This window comes from Ornithorhynchus anatinus, chromosome 17 (assembly GCF_004115215.2).
Source record: "Ornithorhynchus anatinus isolate Pmale09 chromosome 17, mOrnAna1.pri.v4, whole genome shotgun sequence".
NCBI classification, from domain to species: Eukaryota; Metazoa; Chordata; class Mammalia; order Monotremata; family Ornithorhynchidae; genus Ornithorhynchus; species Ornithorhynchus anatinus.
Genome location: NC_041744.1, coordinates 3,463,795 through 3,485,095, shown reverse-complemented (window position 1 = coordinate 3,485,095; position 21,301 = coordinate 3,463,795). Strand labels below are relative to the sequence as shown.

The following is a 21,301-nucleotide window of genomic DNA, read 5'->3' as shown; positions in this document are numbered from 1 at the left end:
CTCCCCCGCACCCCGTCTAGACTGTAAGCTTACTGTGGGCAGGGAATGTGTCTATTTATCATTGTTTTAGACTCTCCCAAGTGACTAGTACAGTGCTCCGCTCAGAGTATGTGCTCAAAAAATCCAATTGAAGGAATGAATGAACTTCTCTGTGCCTCGGTTCCCTCATCCATAAAATGAGGATTAAGACTGTGAGCCCCATGTGGGACAGGGACTGTGTCCAACCTGATTATCTTGTATCTACTCTAGCAATTATAACAATGCTTGGCACATAGTAAGTGCTTAATAACTACCTCAGTTACTATTATTATTATGTACTACTATTATTTTTAAGTATTTACTATGTGCTATGCACTATACCAAGCAGTAGTGTAGATACACGATAATCAGCTTGGATACTGTCCTTGTCTCACATAGGGCTCACAGTCTCAGTAGGAGGAAGTAGAATCAAATCCTCATTTTATGTCATTTATTGCTTTTGATGTCTCTTCAAAATCCAGGTTGAGACCCAAACGAATTTATGAATGTTCCCAAATATGCTTTGTTTCACACTCATCATTCCATCTTTATTTCAATATGAAATGATGTCTTTTTTTGGATCTAGACTTTATTGATGGTGTTTGTCTTGCAGGAAAAGGAAGTCTCAATAACCTTAAGGTGCAGCCATTGGCTCGATTACAATAATAGTTATGTCATCTATTGAGTCCTTACTATGTGCCAAGCACCGAGACAGCCACACTGCAATTAGACGAGACGCAGACCCTTTCCCACAATCAGCTCCCAGTGGGAAGAACTGCCATTTTACGGAGGAGGAAACCGAGGCACAGAGAAGTTAAGTGACTTGCCACCCAAGATTACAGTGTCATCAGTTGGATGAGACTTTTTTTTAACGATATTTGTTAAGCGCTTAGTGGCAGAACTGGGATTAGAATCCAGGTCCTCTGCTTCTCAAGGCGGTGGTTGATCCACCACATCACAGAGAAGCAGCGTGGCTCGGTGGAAAGAGCACGGGCTTGGGAGTCAGAGGTCATGGGTTTGAATCCCGGCTCTGCCGCTTGTCAGCTGTGTGACTGTGGGCAAGTCACTTAACTTCTCTGTGCCTCAGTTACCTCATCTGTAAAGTGGGGATCGGGACCGTGAGCCTCAAGTGGGACAACCTGATTACCCTGCATCTACCCCAGCTCTTAGAACAGTGCTCTGCACATAGTAAGCGCTTAACAAATACCAACATTTTTATCACGCTGCTTCTCTCAAGTCTACTCAAAACAAGTCTTCACTTTATTCCCGCTTCCCCTGGATTCCTACCTGAGTCCAAGGAGGGTGATCAACCTACTGCCATCCCAAGGTGCATCCGGAAAACAGTGGACCAGCCTGTATTGCTGCTCTGAGGCCTCCTGGCTTCTCGGAGTGCGACTTTACCACACAAAGCTAGGACAAGGGGAAAGAGGCAAGTCAGACCTATTAAATTTGCAAACTCCCTCTCTTTTGCTTTACCCCTGGTTCCCCTCTCCAAGAATTGCTTTGCAAGCACTTAATACAGTGTACTGCACACTGTAGGCACTCAGTGAAACTATTGATTGATTGATTGATGTGCTACTTGTTTTTACTTTATTATCTTAGATCTAGAGTGAAGCAGCGTGGCTCAGTGGAAAGAGCACGGGCTTGGGAGTCAGAGGTCATAGGTTTGAATGCCGGCTCTGCCGCTTGTCAGCTCTGTGACTGTGGGCAACTCATTTAACTTCTCTGGGCCTCAGTTACCTCATCTGTAAAATGGGGATTAAGACTGTGAGCCTCACGTGGGACAACCTGATTACCCTGTATCTACCCCAGCGCTTAGAACAGTGCTCTGCACATGGTAAGCGCTTAAAAAATACCAACATTATTATTATTGCTTGCGATTCAGGGACTAATATGTTTACCCTTTATTTAGCCGAACACAGTGCTTCACCCTTAATATCCTTCCCTATCTCTTTCCCACTTGTCCCTTCTCCTTTCCTCTTTCCCTTCCTCTTTTTCTCCTCTGGGTCCCCCAGATATACATAGGCATTTACTAGGTTCTCCAGGGGTACAAATCATCCCATCCTTTCTGTCTGCTCATTTAACAAAGATAGCATTTATTAAGCCCTTACTAGGTGCCAAACACTATGCTAAGTGCTGGGGTAGGCACAAGATAAACAGGTCACACACAGTCTCCATGGGGCTCCCAGCCTGAGAGAATTAAGTATCCTATTCCCCTTTTACAGCAAAGCAGCATGGACTAGTGGTTACAGCAGAGGCCTGGGAGTGTGAAGGACCTGGGTTCTAGTCCTGACTCTCCCCCTTGTCTTCTATGTGACCTTGGGCAAGTCACTTAACTTCTCTGTCCCTCAGTTACCTCATCTAGAAAATGGGAATTAAAGACTGTGACCTCTATGTGGGTCAGGGACTGTGTCCAACCTAGCTAACTTGTAACTACCCCAGTGCTTAGTAGAGTGCCTGGCACATAGTGAACGCTTAACAAATACCACACACAGATGAAGAAACTGAGGCACGGCAAAGTTAAATGTTTTGCCCTAGGTCAAAGAGCAGGCAGGTGACAGAGCTGTGACTAGAACCTCGATCTCCAAATTTCCAGTCCATGCTGCACTCTGATTTAAGCATGGAAAACAGCACCATTTTTGTTTCTCTTTCACCCACCTGGGACTCAAAATGTCTGAATTCTCTGCCTGCCTAGGTTTGCTGGACTTCTTTACCCTTAGATGGGAACAGTAATGACAACTTCTCTGTTTTCCTCAGTTTCCCTTCTGCATTGTGGGAAAAACTATTAGGGAACTAACTCCCAGGGCAGCTGCGCAAAATAAATATACCTTATTTTTAGTTGGACAGTGAAAAAACAGGCTAGAAAGAACATCGATTCTTTTGAAATGTGGAGTTGGAGGAGGCTTTTGCGAATATCATGGACTGACCGAAACCCAAACAAATGGATTTATGAACAAATTAAACCAAAGTGGTCTTTGGAAGGCCAAATGACTCGATTTAGACTAGTATATTTTGGACACATAATCAGGAGGACCCCTCCCCTTCAAAGGCCTACTGAGAGCTCACCTCCTCCAGGAGACCTTCCCAGACTGAGCCCCCTTTTCCTCTGCTCCTCCTCCCTTCCCCATTGCCCCGACTCCCTTCCTCTGCTCTACCCACTTCCCCGACCCACAGAACATGTGTGTATTTGTGCGTATTTATTAGTCTATTTTTTAATGATATGTATATATCTATAATTCTATTTTTCTATTTTGATGCTACTGATATCTGTCTACTTGTTATGTTTTGTTGTCTGTCTCCCCCTCCTAGACTGTGAGCCCGCTGTGGGTAGGGATTGTCTCTGTGGCCGAACTGCACTTTCCAAGTGCTTAGGACAGTGCTCTGCACACAGTAAACGTTCAATAAATACGATTGAATGAATGAATGAGTGGATTCTCCGGAGAAGACACTAATTCTAGGAAAGGTCCAGGGAAAAGGTGGACAGGGCAGACCGGCAGCTAGACGGGTAGGAGCCATAACAATGATAACGGAAGAACCGTTAAGAAGATTATGGTTTATGGCAGAAAATAGATCCATAGAGCCTCTATGAATCGGAAATTTATTCAATAGTAATAGTAATAATAATGTTGGTATTTGTTAAGCGCTTACTATGTGCAGAGCACTGTTCTAAGCACTGGGGTAGATACAGGGTCATCAGGTTATACCACGTGAGGCTCCCAGTCTTCATCCCCATTTGACAGATGAGGTAACTGAGGCCCAGAGAAGTGAAGTGACTTGCCCACAGTCACACAGCTGACAAGCGGCAGAGCCGGGATTCGAACCCATGACTTCTGCCTCCCAAGCCCGGGCTCTTTCCATGATACGAATGGTATTTATTGAGCGCTTACTATGTGCAGAGCACTGTACTAAGTGCTTGAGCGCTGTACTAAGTGAAGGAAATGACTCGATGGGCACTAGATAGGAATCATAATCAATATCATTGACTGATTGATTGATTAGCGAGGGATAAACTGAGGGAGGAAGGGCAAAGCCCCTTTCTGCAGGTTGGCAGGTCAGTGGGAAGTGGAATTGGGGATCGGGTCTCCCGCTGAGGGGAGCCTGAGGCCCAGAAGTCTTTGTGGGCAGGGCTTGTCACTGTTTATTAGCGCTCAGTACAGTGCTCTGCACACAGTAAGCTTTCCAGAAAACGATTGAATCGAATGAATTGGAAGTCGGAGGCCGGGCTGCCTTGGCCCAACACGCTGGGCCGCCAGCACGAGCCACGACGCCCGCTTCCCGCCTCCAAGGCGCGAGGCCACTGTGGGCGAGGCCAATCAGGCCAATCAGGGCTTACCGGGGACGAGATGGACGGGCTCGACGGCCAATGGGAGGCCAAAATGGGGGGGGTCCCTTAGCGACGGGGGCGGGAGGGACGAGATAGACGACCAATGGGAACCCGAGGGCGGGGCCACGGGGGCGTGGCGGGGGGGGCGGGATGGACGGGCTCGACGACCAATGGGAGGCTGAGACGGGCGTCCCTTAGCGACGAGGACGGGAGGGACGGGTTCGGCGACCAATGGGAAGCCGGGGCGGGGCCATTATCAACGGAGGCGTGGCAGGGGCGGGATGGACGGGCTCGACGACCAATAGGAGGCCGGGGAGGGGGTCCCTTAGCGACGGGGGCGGGAGGGACGGTCCCGGGGGCGGGGCCATTATCAACGGGGGCGTGGCGGGGGGCGGGATGGACGGGCTCGACGACCAATGGAAGGCCGGGGTGGGGGGGTCCCTTAGCGACGGGGGCGGGATGGACGATCTCGAGGACCAATGGGAAGCCGGGGCGGGGCCATCCTCAACGGGGGCGTGGCGGGGGCGGGATGGACGGGCCCGACGACCAATGGGAGGCCGGGGCTGTGGTCCCTTAGCGACGGGGGCGGGGATGGACGGGCTCGACGACCAATGGGAAGCCGTGGGCGGGTCCATTATCCCCGGGGGCGTGGCGTGGGCGTGACGGACGGGCCGGACGACCAATGGGAGTCCGGGGCGGGTCGGTTAGCCCCGGAGGGGCGGGTCCGCGGGGGCTCGGGGGGCTGCAGCGGCGGCGGCGGCGGCGGCGGCGCGGGTGCGATGGAGCGGGTGAGCGGCTCCATGAAGCAGGTGCCCAACCCGCTGCCCAAGGTGCTCGGCCGGCGCGGGGCGGGCGGGGGCCCGGAGGCGGCCGAACGGGACGGCTTCGAGAGGACCCAGGTGGGCGCCCGCGGCCGGCGGGGAGGGGAGATGCCCGGGACACCGAAATCCGGGGGTCGGAAAGCGGTGGGACCCTCCGACAAGCGCCGCTCGCTTCTTAGCGGGTCCGGAGGGATGGGGGTGAACTCTGCGGGGGACCGGGACCATCTCGCTCTGCTCCCCAATGGTCCTCTCCAAACGCTCAGTCCGGTGCTTCGCACCCCGTCGGCGCTCAGGAAATACTAAGGAATGAATCTCGGAGCGGGGCTCGGTGGAAAGGAGAAAACCCGGGCCTGGGAGGCAGAGGGATCTGGGTTCCAATCCCGCCTCCGCCGCTCGTCGGCCGCGAGCCCGTTATTGGGCAGGGGTGGTCTCTGGCCATTCCAAGCGCTCAGGACAGTGCTCTGCACATAGTAAGCGCCCAATAAGTGCGACTGAATGAATGAATGAATGCTGGGTGACCTTGGGCCAGTCATTTCACTTCGCCGGGACTCGGACCTCGGCCGGAAAAAGGGGATGGAGACTGTGAGCGTCACCCGGGACGATTTGTTCGTTGCCGAATTGTACTTTCCAAGCGCTTAGTACAGTGTCCTGCCCACACTAAGCGCTCAATAAGTACGTGTGAATGAATGACTGAATGACAACCTGATTACCTTGTTCCAGTTCTGGTCTCTAGGGCTGTGTTGTACTTTCCCAGCGCTTAGCACAGTGCTCTGCACACAGCCCGCAATAAATACGTTTGAATGAATGACTGAATGACAACCTGATTACCCTGTTCCAGCGCTTAGAACAGTGTTTGTCTCTATCGCTGGGTTGTACTTTCCCAGCGCTTAGCACAGTACTCTGCACACATTAAGCGCTCAATAAATACGTCTGAATTAATGAATGATAACCTGATTACCTTGTCCCAGCGCTTAGAACAGTGCTTGTCTCTATTGCTGGGTTGTACTTTCCAAGCACTTAGCTCAGTGAGCTGCACACTAAGCGCTCAAGAAATACGTTTGCATGAATGAGTGAATGACAACCTAATTACCTTGTTCCAGCGCTTAGAACGGTGCTTGTCTCTCTTCATTGCTGTGTTGTACCTTCTAAGCGCTTAGTACAGTGCTCTGCACACAGTAAGCGCTCAAGAAATACGATTGAATGAAAGAATGAATGAAGGAACATAGTGAGCGCTTAATACCATGATTAGTTATTATCTTGGGGAACTGCCAAGGAAGGAAGAGATTTGGGGAAGGGGGGGATTTTAGCCGGGGAACGAATCTAAGAGGAGATGGTGGAGCACGGGTCTGGGAGGCAGAGGGCCTGAGTTCTAATCCTGCCTTGTCTGCTGTGTGAGCATGGGCAAGTCATTTCACTTCTCTGAGTCACAGTGACCTCATCTGTAAAAAGGGAATCAAGACAGTGATCCCATGTGGGACAGGGACTGTGTCCAACGTGATTAGGATGAATCTACTCTAGTGCCTGGCACATACTAGCACTTTAATATTATTAAAACAAAAAATGAGGAAAATGCTTGTTGAGGCAGGGGGCGAGTGCAGAAGCAAACATCACAAAGGAATAAGAAAGCCCTTGAGAACCTTGGGTGGAAAAGTCAGGGGTTTGAGTTGTGCTAGATGGGGAGCGAGGTATCAGCGTCACCGAGAAGAAAAGGGGGTAAGGAAGAGGTACCATTTGAGATTTAAGGAAGGCAGAACCCATCGTTGGTTTTTATCGGACACGTTACTGTGTGCGGAGTGCTCTACCAAGCGCTTAAGAGAGTACAGTGCACCAGAGTTGGTAGACACGTTCCCAGTCTAGAGAGAATGGAAGGAGTATCCCGGGAGGGCCTGATTGCACACCGAAGCAGGTTTATAGGGTAAAGAAATCGGGGGGAAACTGGACAGGAAAGGAGATAATGTGAGAAGGAAAAGGGGAAGGGAGAACAGGAAAGAGATTAGCCACAAAGGAAAAGGGTGGGGTTAGCCAGAAATCTAGAGGGCACAGGGGAAATGAAGGAGGAAGCAGAGAATCTTCGCAAAAGGGAGGTAAAATGTTACAGATGGCGCCAGCGTGGGCATAGAAGAGGGCATCTTGGAGGGCGTGGAGAAAGCAGAAGGAGAAGCCTTGTGGGGCATTAGCTACAAAGAGGCCTTTCAGATTGAAATGCTCTGATTGGCAGCGTTTGTTCATTACCTAAAGCATAATAGATAGGCGTGGGATTTATTAACAGCGGCTTGGGGTCTGGCACAGCCCGAGCCAAACATCCCATATGTCGAAACCTATTTCTTATCTAAGAGACACTGGGCCTTGCTTGGACAGAGCCGGAGGGGAGAACAAGACCGAGATTTGCCCCCAGTTGAACCGTGTGAAGGGGATAAAGTTTCTACCAGGTGGTCTGCAAGCCCCCCAACGATCCCCTCCCACACCCTGGATGGGCGAAGCTGGGTAGTGTGAACCAGAACTGCGGACTAATTGTGCACTGGGGTCTCCAGAGAGGAAATGGGTGATTATCACTGAATTCCCCCCCTCTCTGGGCAGCTGGTACTGAGTTGGTGTATCAGACCATCTAGAATGGAGGGCCGACAGTTTTGAAATGTTTGGCGATTCTTTCCGCTGCAGTTAAGTCGAGCTGGCACGAGCTGCTTTACTGCTGGTTAGAAGGGCAGGTTTGGGAACCCCAGGATTTTCCAGTTTGGATGTGGTGGGGTTTTTTTCCCCGGAAAAAAGGTAAAGAATTGAAAGCAATTCAAAGGGAGCCCATGCCAGGTTTTCAGAGCAACCTGGAAACAAGCTTAAAAAACTTTAACCCATTAGGCAGATGAAAATAACTTCTCGGAAGTAGTCGGATATCCTCCCTAGGCCTGTTAAGCTGCTGCTGCTGGAAGCCCATCCCAGTTCCTCAAGGCTGGGGGTTGAGGGAGGGGAAGGAGAGGGGAAAGGTCCTCTGGAATTTTACAATTGATTATGTCACTTTACTCAGGACATTTCTATTTCATTAGCAATTCATATTTGTTTGTCATTTACATTTGACCTTCAGTAGCTTGAAGAAAACACAGCCCCTTCCCTGTGGGGTTACAGTTTAACAAAAAGAGACCAGGAAAGGTGATTATAGTGGAAGCGACACCAGTAAATTACCGGTTTAATCCAGTCTTCTTCCTCCTCTTCACACCAATAAAAAAACTATCCTTTGGCCTGGAGTTGAATTCTGGGAAAAGAGCGTGAAATGAATCAGTGTAAAGCAAACCCAGTTTTGCCTTAAAGTTATGTTCTAGATTCTTTCAGGTCACAGAAACAGCATACGGGCACAGGGGAGGTGAGGGAAAGGCTCCAATGGAAGTCAAGGCAGAGGTGACAGCCTCGGAGCCCAGAGGGGCAGACGGATGGCGACAGGCTCATTACGGCCAGGGCTCCCAGCCCATATCCCACCCTCTTCCCCTGCCTCGTTGCCGAGTGGCATGACGCCCTAAAAGGATTGGCAATGATTGGTTTAGTCTCCTAACTAGAGTTTGGAGAGCAGGGACGCAGTTGCAGTTATAGGTTGGGTAGGAGAAGGTGGTAATGCCAATCCTGCTAGGGAGGCCGACAGAAGTGTTTGTTGACATGTTTGAAAGTTTTCTGTCTGGCTTGTTTCAGGGACTGCTGAGTCCATTTCAGTCACCTTATAGATTTTTTCTTTTTAAAAAAATTGATGGTATTTCTTAAGCACTTACTATGTGCCAGGCACTCTATGAGCACTGGGGTAGATACAAGCTAATCAGGTTGGACACAGTCCCTGTCCCACACAGGACTCACAATCCCCATTTTACAGATGAGGTAACCGAGGCCCAGAGAAGTGAGGTGACTTGCCCAAGATCCCACAGCAGACAAGTGGCAGAACCAGAATTAGCACCCAGGTCCTTCTGACTCCCAGGCCTGTGCTCTATCCACTAGGCCATGCTGCTCCTCAGAGTTCCTTGACGTTATTTGTTGCTGAATTGTACTTTCCAAGCGCTTAGTACAGTGCTCTGCACACAGTAAGTGCTCAATAAATAGAACTGAATGAACAAATCCATCAGCAACGGAGTGTTTGCTGACTTTTTCGAAGACTTTTTCAAAGCTGCTTATCTCAGGAAACGCTTGTCGATTTCAGTCACCTCCTAGATTTCCTTGATGTTATCTTTCTGCCCGTGGTAATGTACCGGTTGATTGAGTCGATTCCGGTCCTCAGAGCCTTAAGAGTGGCTTTGGGGTCGACCTCTCGGAAGAAGCACTGAATTATTAATGCCCCTAAAATGGAATTATGGCAGAGTTTGCTGCCAGGGGGCCCTGGGTGGGGTCGCTCGCCCTGCTTCCTCTGTTCGTCTTACTGAGTGGGGAAACTGAGGACTGCTTGCCAGCTGGGCAGGCCTGCCTTAGGAAATTCTTCTCCCGACCATATGACCACCCCCGAGGCCGGTGGTGGTTCCTGCTCAGTGGGAGAGGTTAGACGGATCCCGATGAGGTGGAGACTTTCTCCACCCTACTGGGGACTGGCTCCAATCCCAGAGGGCAGAGGTCCTATTCCCGGAGGTCATCTGAAAAACACTACGGTCTAGTGGGCACGGGCCTGGGAGTCAGAAGGACCTGTGTTCCAATTCCGGCTCGGCCACTTGTCTGCCGTGTGACCTTGGACAGTCACTTAACCTCTCTGTGCCTCAGTTCATCTATAAAATGAGGATTAAGATTGTGAGCCCCATGTGGGACACTATTAGCTTGTACCTACCCCGTGCTTAGTACAGTGCCTGGCACATCGTAAACCCTTAGCAAACACCGTTAAAAAAAAAACAACCTTCCAGATGAGGATCGGCAACTGGTTTCTATTAGTAGGTTCAGGGCCATTTTTCACCATGTCTGGTTTTAGGAGTGATCATAAAGTGGTCAAAATGGAGAGTAGCTAAGGGCAGCATGATGAGCCTTGAATAGCAAGTCCTGGACTGAAAAGGTCTTTATTATAGTAGGATTTCCCCTGAATTTTCCATTTACCAAATGCCCACGCCAGGTAACCTGAGAACAGTAGCCTCATCATCGACATCTATTGAACGCTTACTGTGTGCAGAGCACTGTACTAAGCACTTGGGAGAGTTCAGTACAACTGAGTTGGTAGGCACATTTCTTGGCCACCCAGAGGTTAAGGGCTAGAGGGAGAGACAGACATTAATATGAAAAAATAATTTACGATATATAATTTATGGATCTGAACACAAGCTCAGGGGGTGAATATCAAATGCCCAAAGGTCACCGATCCAAGTGCATAGGTCACAGATTCAGATGGAACTGATGTAACAGGTTTGCCCAGGCCCTGTCCCGGCTGGAGCCGAAGAGTCCAGACCGTTCCCTGGAGCTCTCTCTGTGACAGTCAATCAACCGTATTTATTGAGCGCTTACTGTGTGCAGAGCACTGTACTGTATGCTTGGGAGAGGACAATAGAACAATAGAGCAGACACATTCTCTGTCCACAGTGAGCTTACAGTCTGTGGGGAGAGACAGACAACAGTGCAAATAAATCAATAGCATGTATGTACGTAAGTGCTGTGGGGCTGAGATGGGGGGCAGAACAAATGGAGCACGTCAGGGTGATGCAGAAGGGAGTGGGAGAAGAGGAAAGGCAGGGCTTAGTCAGGGAAGGCCTCATAGAGGAGATATGCTCTCAATAAGGCTTTGAAGGAGAGAAGAGTAATTGTCAGATTTGAGGAGGAGGAGGGCATTCCAGGCCAGAGGCAGGACAGGGGCGAGGGCTCAGCGGCGAGACAGGCAAGGGTGAGATCGAGGCTCAGTGAGTAGCTTGGCATTAGAAGAGTGGAGTGTGCTGGGATGCAGGAGAGTAGCGAGGATGAAGTTGTGAGGTTGAAGGAAAATCATTGCCGCAAAAGTGCTTTGGGAAAAAGGAAAGCACGGGAGAAATTCAAGGTATTACAAATCATAGAAACATTTAGAATGATCACAGGTGCCCCCTTCTTCTCTCCTCCCTCCCCTGAAGACCATGGCCCTGTGTCAGAGCCTCTGAGGCTGAAAGAGCCACTGTCCGTGCCCCAAGAAACCAGATTCTCTCTGAGATGAGTTCCCAGGTACCCTGGAGAGGCCTCTCCGGTGCTGCAAGATCCTCAGGTGGGCAGATTGGGCTTGGTAGGGGCGTGGGAAGAGGGAGGGTCTGATCTGTCTTGGGACGCTGTGGTCCAGCCCATACTACCCTCTACTCCCTCCACCCCCATTCCCCAATTGTCCTGCCTACCTGAGGGACTTCAGGAAGCACCCGGGCTTGGAACGGTGGGTCTCCTGGCCTGACCCCATCTGATTTCCCTCTCCCTCCCTGCCCAGAGTTTCTTGGGACAGCAGAAGCTGAGATTGCAGCTGTGGTGATATACCCAGAGAAGCAGCATGGCTCAGTGGAAAGAGCCCGGTCCTGGGAGTCAGGGGTCATGGGTTCGAATCCCAGCTATGCCCCTTGTCAGCTGTGTGACTGTGGGCAAGTCACTTAACTTCTCTGTGCCTCAGTTCCCTCATCTGTAAAATGGGGATGAAGACCGTGAGCCTCACGTGGGACAACCTGATTACCCTGTATCTACCCCTAACAGTGCTCTGCACATAGTAAGCGCTTAACAAATACCAACATTATTATTATTATTATTATTATTATTACTCGCACCCACAGCTACCTGCAAACCCAGACTCTGCTCCTGTCACGGGCCTAAATGTTGAGGTGCCCCTAGGTGGCACCAGAAGGTTATCCATCCCTCCCTTGCTCACATTTCTGCCCTAGCCTGTGGTCCCCAAGTGTGGTCCCCAAAGCCAGGGAAGGAACCCTTGTCCATCCCACATCCAGAACTGGGATGGGGGCTAAAGCGGAGAGGCAGCCCACCAGCTGGGAGAGAAGCCCCCTTCTGGAACCGGGGAAGGAGTCCGTGGAAGGAACAAAATCCGCCGGCTCCCCGCTGCCTGCCAAGTCCAAAGAGAAGCCTCTCCCAGAGTACGCCCCGGAATCGGTCGATCAGTCAGCTAATGGATTCGTTGAGCGTTTACTGGGTGCAGAGCACTCTATGGCTCACCACTGGCCCTCAGTAGCTCCTGGGGCTGTCGGGAAAGGTTGGGGTCGGAGGTGATCCTCCGGGCCGGAAAGTGTATCTGGGAAGCGAGGGTAAGATAGAGGGGCGATTTGAGGAAGGGGAACAGAAGGACAAGAGAGAATATATTTAGAGGCAGCAAGTCAAAGAATGGAGAAGTAGCAACACTGAAGGGCAAGAAGAGAAGGGAAATTTAGGCACACACCTCCCAAGTGAATTTCTAGCACTTATTTGGCATACAGAAAGGGCCCTTGGCATAAAATATTGGGACTCCCCAAAAATTATAATAATCGTGGTATTTGTTAAGCACTTACTCTGTGCCAAGCACCGTACTGAGCACTGGCACAGATACAACATAATCAGGTCCCACTTGGGGCTGACGGTCTAAGTAAGAGGGAGAACAGGTGTTGTATCCCAGTTTTATAGATGAGAGAACGGAGGCACAAAGAAGTGAAGTGACTTGCCCAAGGCCACACAGCAGACAAGTGGCGGAACCGGGATTAAAAGCTAGGTCCGCCGACTCGTAGGCCCCCGCTCTTTCTTCTATGCTGCTTCTCTGGTCGGGAGTCTTGAGTAATTGCCCCATTGCCCCTACAACTGCCTCGGGGGTAACCTGGCATCTCAGTGTTGGGCATCCAGCCAACCACCCCGGGGCATCAGAAATAACTAACATCCTGGACGGGTGCCACTTGGGAGTGGGAAGGTGCTAGGCCCCGCCTCTGTCTGCCTCACCTCTCCCCGGGGTGCTCAGTATTTCCCCAAGGGAGGCCAGCAGCTTCCTGTCTTCCCGCCCCTCCAGATGTCGGGTACCGCCTGCTTGTTGGCAGCGGAAAAGGAAAGGGAATCCGAGGTGCTTCTCGTTCCGGCCCGGCCGAAGGGAAAGGAAGATCAGAGACATTTCTTGCTTTGAGTTAGATTTCCACCACGAGATTCCCCCCACTCCCCTCTCCGGGATGATCCCTGTCGAGCCGGAGGCAGAGGTTCTTCTGGCTCAGCAACATCCTTGGGAGAATGGAGGTCTTCTCTTCCATGGGCAGATGGAGAAACTGAGGCTGGGAGCCAGTATGTTAGGTAGTTGAGGTTGCATCTGGGTCATCCTTGGGTACAAGATGTCCCCTGTTGTGATGGCATGGAAGGCAGACACTCGGCGTTGACTTTTCTTTTTCCGCCAGGTTTGGGGGCGGGGGAGGAGGCTTCCAACGGGATAAGATAGATTTACTTGGGGATCCGATCTCTTTGGTCACCCCAACTTCCTGGTGAGGGATGGTCCCTCCTCTGCAGGTGGGAAAAGTGAAGGCTCAAGGTCGGGGTGCCAGAGATCACCTAAGTCAGACACACCAAGGTCCAGGGCCTCTGGCTCCCAATCATAAAGTTGGCTTTTCCAGAGGTGCCAAAACTCAATCAATCAATTGTATTTATTGAGCACATACTGTGCGCAGGGCACGATACTAACCGCTTAAGAGAGTACAACATAATATAACAGATATATTCCCTGCCCACAATGAGCTTACAGTTTAGAGGGGGAGACAAGCATTTATACATATAAATAATAGTTTTGTTCATAAGTATGGTGCTGGATGACATAGAAGGGAGGGGGAAAAGAGGAAATGAGGGCTTAGTCAGGGAAGGCCTCTTGGAGGAGATGTGCTTTAAATAAGAGTTCGAAGAGGGGAAGAGACATTGTCAGATATGAGGAAGAAGGGCATTCCGAGCCAGAGGCAGGACATGGGTGAGAGGTTGGCAGCAGGATCGAGCTTGAGGGAGTCCTGTAACACCCCTGCCATACCACCAGCACCCCCAAAAGCCAGTGGTTTGGCTGATTTGCATCATTAGATTGTAAGCTCCTTGAGGGAAGGGATCCTCTCTACCAACTTGGTTGTATTGTACACTCCCAAACACTTAATGGCCTAATGGATAGAAAACAGGCCCAGGAGTCAGAAGGACCCAGGTTCTAATTCCGTCTCCGCCACTGAACTGCTTTGTGACCTGCACTTCACTCCTCTGGGCTTCAGTTACCTCAACCATAAAATGGGGATTAACACTGAGCCCCATGTAGGACATGGACCGTGTCCAAGCTGTAAGCTTGTACCTATCCCAGCATTTAGTACAGTGCCTAGCACATAGTAAACGCTTAACAAATACCATGAAAAAAAGTACAGCACTCTGTTCCTAGTGGGTGCTCAATAAACACCATTAATTGATTGGATCAGGGGTGGAGGAAGGGCGAGAGCAGTTCAGCCATCCTGAGGGTGGAGGGAGCCGGATCTGACAAATCCTCAAGCATGCCAGGCAGGGGGTGGTATCGACTCATCTGGTGCCCATCAGAGAGGCCCTGATCCCTGCCTGGTGGCCCTGAATGGAGAGGAAGGATCCAGCTTCCCGGGTCAGCAAAGGAGAGGGGAAGGGGTCGAGCCTCATGGAGAGATGAGGGAGAACGGGGCCGGGCGGGGGAAGGGGTTCTCAAAGGCAGAGACTGAGAGTGTAGTCTAGTGGATAGAGCCCGGCCCGGGAGTCAGAAGGACCCCTGATCTAATCCTGGCTGCACCACTTGTCTGCTGTGTGTCTTAGGGCAAATCGCTTCACTTCTCTGGGCCTCAGTTACCTCATCTGGAAAATGGGGATTAAGACTGTGAACCCCATGTGGGACAGGGACTCTGTCCAACCCAATTTGCTTCTATCCACCCCAGAGCTTAGTACAGTGCCTGGCATACAGTAAATGCTTAACTGATACCACAGTTATTATTGTCATGATCCAAAGAAATTCTCCCTCCTCTCCTCATTTATCATCCAAAGAAATTCTCCCTCCTCTCCTCCTCCCTACACTTCAGATTTAACCGTCTATAAGCCAGATGGTGCAGAGAGCTAGAGCCGAGGGTCAGCTCCCAGGGGCGGGCCTCGTTATCCGCTCCGGAAGGTTCTCTCCTGGAACGGGGTCTTGCGTTTCTGACCCTCCGCGCCACCCCCGGCCCCCTGTTCCCTCTCATGCCGGACGCGGCGGACAGCTGGGTTCTTAGCTCGTTTCCCTTCCGCTGAAACTGGACCTCCGGAGAGCTTATCTGCCTCTAGGTGAGATTTCCAATCATCCCAGCCGCCCCTGCTGCACCACCCGGTCCCTGTAACCAGGCAGGAAAGGGGGTAATTCAGTCTGGGGCCATGGAGTGGGGAGGGATTGGGTCCCCATTATCCCCCACCCCCCAAGGTCTGAGCATGGTGTAGTAGAAAGAGCCTCAGAGAGCCTGGCTTCAAGTCCCACTTCTGCCACTTGTCTGCTTACCGAAGGCTTTTCTGCCTTAGTTTCATCTACTGTAAAATGGGAGTTCATTCTTTCAATTATATTTATTGAGCACTTACTGTGTTCAGAGCACTGTACTAAGCACCTGGGAGAGTACGGTACAACAATAAACAGACACGTTCCCTGCCCACAACGAAAAGGAGAGGCGGGGATAATAATACCCCCCTCTCCCTACCTCTCCGAAATGCTGAGAAGTCAAAAACGATAAGTAATATGAAAGTGCTTTGGAAAATCACAGCACCGCCCAAATTCAAGGAATGCCTGAGAGTCAGAAGAACCTGAGTTCTAATCCCAGGCCCACCACTTGGGTGCTGTGTGATCTTGGGCAAGTCACTTGACTCTCTGTGCTTCAGTTTCCTCATCTGTAAAATGAGGATTGACAGTGAGCCCCATGTGGGCCTCAGATTGTGTCCAACCTGATTAGCTTGTCTCTACCCCGGCACTTAGTACAGTGCCTGGCACATAGTAAGTGCTTAATAAATACTAATAAAAAGTCATTATCATTATTATATTGTTGTTATAAAGAAATACAAAGAAGAAGTGTAGCTCCACGGGCAGGAAAGCACCTTTAGAAACCGTTAGTCTTCACCGGGCCTGAAATAGCCATGCCAAAAGCAGTTGAAAATCCATTTTAAAAGGCCTTGTAATCATATTTTTTGCACTTATCCAGGTCCTTTGGCCAGAGAGCTCTAGCTACTTTTCCTGTAACTCTCCCAACTCCCGGCGGGTCAAGATCTCGCGGAGGAAGGCCAAACCTCCAGGCCCTCTGTACTCGGCTTGGGCAAGTCAGCCGAAGAATTGAGATCAAAACACCAGAGAATCAACTCTCTTGCCCCTGCTCCCTCTTCCACTGTGATTTCAGCCCACTCAGTCCCGCTAGTTAATCCTTCCTTTCCTGGTGCCGAGGGAGACGTATCTCGCCAGGAAAAGCAATTAGCCCGGCTCCTTGCTTAGCCCCTTTGAACACAGTGAACTTTGGGAAGGTTTATTTTTTTTGGTCAAAGCCCGGGGTCTAGGGCGTCCTTTCTCGAAGCGAAGAACATTTTTACCGTTGGAAATTAAGCCCATTTCAAGGGCCAATCGCTAAATATATCCTTCCCGAAGAGATATTTAAAGAACTCTGTTGATGATGCTATGTCTGAGTGGAGAGAGTTGAGAAATCTTTCAGGGAGGGATTGAGCCAGGCTGGGAGCTGGGGGGAGGTTAGAGGCTGGACTACATGGGCTCCTCCCAGCTCAGGGTTGGGTCTTTCCGGATGGCTTGTTCGCAGGCCGGCGCTTCCTCTGACTTCAGGACAGCTCAGACTGACTGCTCCTCAGTTTAGCGCTCTCCCTGCAAGCCTTTCTTGGTAATCCCTGCTTCCCGTTTTTAAAAATATCTTCCCCTCCGTTGGGCGGAATTCTGGCCAGCGGCAGCCAAGGACCGGGAAACCGTGCTCAGGAGCTGTTGATGATCGGGGCGGCTCTGACCGGCCCAAATTGGCCCTATTCCGGTGACGTTCCAGTCTGTGACACCTTGGGCGAGTCACAAACTCTCTGGGCCTCAGTTGGTACATCTGTCAAATGGGGAGGAAATACCTGTTCTCCTTTCTCCTTGGATCGAGAGCCTCATGAGGGGCAGGGTCGGTGTCCATTCAGAGAAGCAGTATGGCCTAGTGGAAGAGCTTGGGCCTGGAAGTCAGAGGACCTTGGTTCTAATCCTGGCTTCGCCACGTGTCCGCTGGGTAACCCTGGGAAAGTCACTTAACTTCTCTGTGCCCTAGTTTCCTCATCTGTAAAAATCCCCATTTTTATTTAAATCCCCATTGAAATCCCACTCCTTCCTCCCTAGACTGTGAGTCCCTAGTGGGACAGGGACTCTGTCCAAACACATACTATGTCGATACCCGAGTGTTTCAAACAGTGTTTGGCACAAAGTAAGAGCTTAACAAATACCATTATGAATGTTATCATTTCATATCTAACCCAGCAATTACATAGTGCTTGGCACTTAGTGAGCACTTAATAAGTACCATCAGTAAGAGCACTTACTAAACACTCACTGGGTGAGGGGCACTGTACTGATGACTCGGGAAGCAAAGTGATACACCCCCTGTCTATAAGGATCCTATCCTCTAAAGGGAGAGGCAGGCCAGAAAAATATTTCCAAACAGAGTAATCCAAATCATCAAATGTATAATTGAATAACCACTATGCAGAAAAGCTGAGAATGCGTTATCAGACTCAGCGATGCCCTGCTTCTGACTGAAACCCAGACCAGGCTTCCCTATGCCTGATTTGGTGAGAAAGATGCACCGTGGCCTAGTGGAAAGAGCACGAGCCTGGGAGTCAGAGGACCTGGGTTCTACCCCCAGCTTTGCCACTTGCTTTGTTGGTGTCCCTGGCCAAGTCACTTCACTTCTCTGGGCCTTAGTTTCCTCATCTGTAAAATGGGAATTGAATACCTGTTCTCCCTCCTCCTTCAACTGTGAACCCCATGATAACAACTGTGGTGTTCACGTGCTTACTATATGCCAAGCAGTGTACTATGCATTGGGGTAGATACTAGATAGTCAGTTCTCCCACATGGGGCTCACAGTCCGACCTGATCAACTTGTCTCTACCTCAGCACTTAGAACTGTGCATGACCTGTTAGTAAGTCCTTAACAAATACCATAATAATAATAACAATAAAGATTAACAGGTCTCGTTCAGCTTGGTACCACATGGCGCTGGCAAGAAGAGAGCAAAGGGCAACGGGAATGAGATATGCTTCCTCGGCCCTGGAGCCCCGCCTGGCCCCAGCCCGGGCCTTGCGGAGCCCCTTCGATGCCACTGCGAGCTGAGCAGTCTTGGGGTTCACTATCCCGCCCTCGTCGCGCCAATTCCTCCTGCGTCTATCACCAACCTTCTCACTGTACTTGATCTATCTCACCGCCGACCTCTCGCCCACGTCCTGCCTCTGTCCCAGAACACTCTCCCTCCTCATATCCTACAAACAGTGACGCCCCCCCCGCCACCTTCAAAACCTTATTGAAGGCCCATCTCCTCCAAGAGGCCTTCCCTGAGTAAGCCCTCCTTTCCTCTTCTCCCACTCCCATCTGTGTCGTCCTGACTTGCTCTCTTTATTGATCCCCCCTCCCAGCCCCACACCACTTATGTCCATATCTTTATTTTATTTGTTTATATAAATGTCCTTCTAACCCTCTAGACCGTAAGCTCGCTGTGGGCAGGAATGTGTCTGTTCTGTTGCATTCTCCCAAGCGCTTAGTACAGTGCTCTGCCCACAGAAAGTGCTCAATAAATACGATTGACTGACTGAATGACTGCCTGCCTCAGAGCTGCCCTCCCAGCCAGCGGGAAGCCGGGCAGGGGGCGTGGGGCAGGGAGAGCAGACGGGTGCGGGGAGGATTAGGGGACTTGGCTCAGCTCGGCCCGTCGGCCAGATGGCCTGGAGTCAAATGAAGATTTAGGGGAGGCCGGGGAATGCGGTTCCTGTAGAAAGGAATAATCAATCTGGTAGATAGAAAGCGGAGCAGACTTCAGCGGAAAAGGGGCTTGGCACAGTTGCCGGTGAGAGGCGCAACCAAAGCAAAGGCCTCTCCAGTCACTCAAACAGTCGGTGGTGTTGACAAGTGGCTCTGCCACTCATTATTATGATGATGATGATGGTATTTGTTAAGCGTTTATTATAAATCAGGCACTGTTCTAAGCACTTGTCTGCTCTGTGACCTTGGGTAAGTCACTTAACTTCTCTGTGCCTCAGTTACCTCATCTGGAAAATGGAGATTAAAAGTGTGAGCCCCACTTGGGACAACTGATTACTCTGAATCTACCCTAGCGCTTAGAACAGTGCTTGGCACATAGTAAGCACTTAACAAATACCGGCATTGTTATTATTATTTGAGACTGAAGGGGAAGAGACTGGAGTTTCTCCCCCTTCAACTATGTGTTTGGAAGAGGATTCCTCTACTGTCTTCCTTCTGGCTCTGAGTTGGCAGCTCTGGAGACAATTATAATACTAATAACCATTATTGAGGTCTCTGTTTAGTGCTGACTATGTGTCTAGCGCGGCGCCGAGCACTGGGGAGGGATCAGAATAAGCATATCGGATACGGTTGAAGTTCCAAACGAAGCTCACAGATTGGGAAGGAGAAGAGCTTTTTTTTAATTCCCATTTTATAGGAGAAGAAACCAAGGCCCAGAGAAGTGAAGTGACCTGCCCCAGGTCACATAGCAGGCAAATGGCAGAGCCGGGATTAGAACGCAGGGCTCTGACTCCTAGGCCTGTGCTCTCTCCCCTAGGGCATGCTGTTTTTCACTCTGAAGATAGACCCGTTTGTGTCTGCCTGCCTTCGCCATTGGACTCTATGCTTCCTGAGGGCAGCTCCCTAGGGCACACATAGTGGAGTGCTCAGCACATACTAGGTGCTCAATACATACCACTGATGATGGAGAAGAGCCCAGCCTAAAAGAGAAGAATAAGACCAGGGGGAAACTAGTCCCCGAGTACCAAAGGAGAGATAGGAATCCATCTAGACTGTAAGGTCATTGTGGGCAGTGATCATGTCTACCAACTCTGTTATATTGTACTCTCCCAAGCACTGAGGACAGTGCTGTGCACACAGTAAGCGCTCTGCAAATATGATTGAGTGATTGATAGGGATCCTGGAATAATGGTCCCATTATTCTGCCCTCCCCGAGATGACCCACCTGCCTGACTCGGCCGCCCAAGGTTTAGGAAAACCGGCTACTTGGAAGGCAGGTGAGTTGGCTGTCAGGTTTTTTGCCCTGTGCTGAGATTTGTGTTCCTCGCCTCCTGGGCCTCTCATCAACAACCCAAGCATGAGTCTAGCTGCACGTGCTCCTCTCTCCCTTCCAGTTGACCAGCCTGGGGCGCACACACAAACACACACATACACACACTCTCTCTGTGTCACTCTTTTCTGTCACTCTTTGGGAGTGGCCTGTGTGGTTTTCCTGGGGCCTAGGGGCCCACCCCATCACGCAGCCCCGCTCTCCCTCCACACAGCGACCTCATTCATCCCCGGGAAAGCCAGGCCCGCGGGTCCTCTGGGCGCTAGCCCCCTCCATCCCAGCAGCTGGCATCGCGCGCCGTGGACCTCCGTGGCCGAGAGCACATTAAACATTTACCAAACAGAGAGGAGGCGAAAGCACAGCTAACAAAGAGCCTTTGGGGAGAGAGGAGCCAGGCCGGCCTTGCAGTTTCTCCCATTGTTGTCCTGTTCTGTATGGACAGCACTGGGCCCCTCAAATATATCCCCTCAACTCCCCCCACCACCACCGCCCGCCCTTATGTATTTATTTGTTAATCTCATCGGCAGATGCATAGAAATGAGGCCGTTTGAATCTGGGTCTTTGTGTTTAGAATCAACTTTCTAAACGTCATGCTGTCTTTCTGTCCACGGAACGCAGAGCCTTTTAAACGGACGCATCCTTTTCCCTGGAGAAAGCGAGCAGCCAGTCAATGGTATTTATTGAGCGCATACCGTGCGCAGGGTACTGACTAAACACTTGGGAGAGTTCAGTATTACGGAATTGGTAGACACGTCCCCTGTCCACAACGAGCTTACGGTCTAGAGCAAGGGGGCATCTTGTCCCCACTGGCAGAGCGCCCTTTAATAACAATTGGGGTATTTGTTAAACACTAAATAATAATGATAATAATAGTGGTATTTGTTAAGCACTTACCACGTTACCACACACTCTGCTAAGCACTCAGGTATCAATC

At 50.6% G+C, this 21,301-nt stretch overlaps 1 protein-coding gene across 1 annotated transcript in view; it reads left to right on the top strand.

The window, feature by feature from the left end:
* Positions 1-5,114: 5,114 nt before the first annotated feature.
* HIP1 (huntingtin interacting protein 1) overlaps positions 5,115-21,301 on the top strand; it is a 70,343-nt gene continuing 54,156 nt past the window's right edge. The window contains exon 1 of the mRNA XM_029081956.1: positions 5,115-5,241. Coding sequence (XP_028937789.1) covers positions 5,122-5,241 — 120 coding nt within the window. The 5' untranslated portion in view covers positions 5,115-5,121. The remainder of the gene's footprint in view (positions 5,242-21,301) is intronic.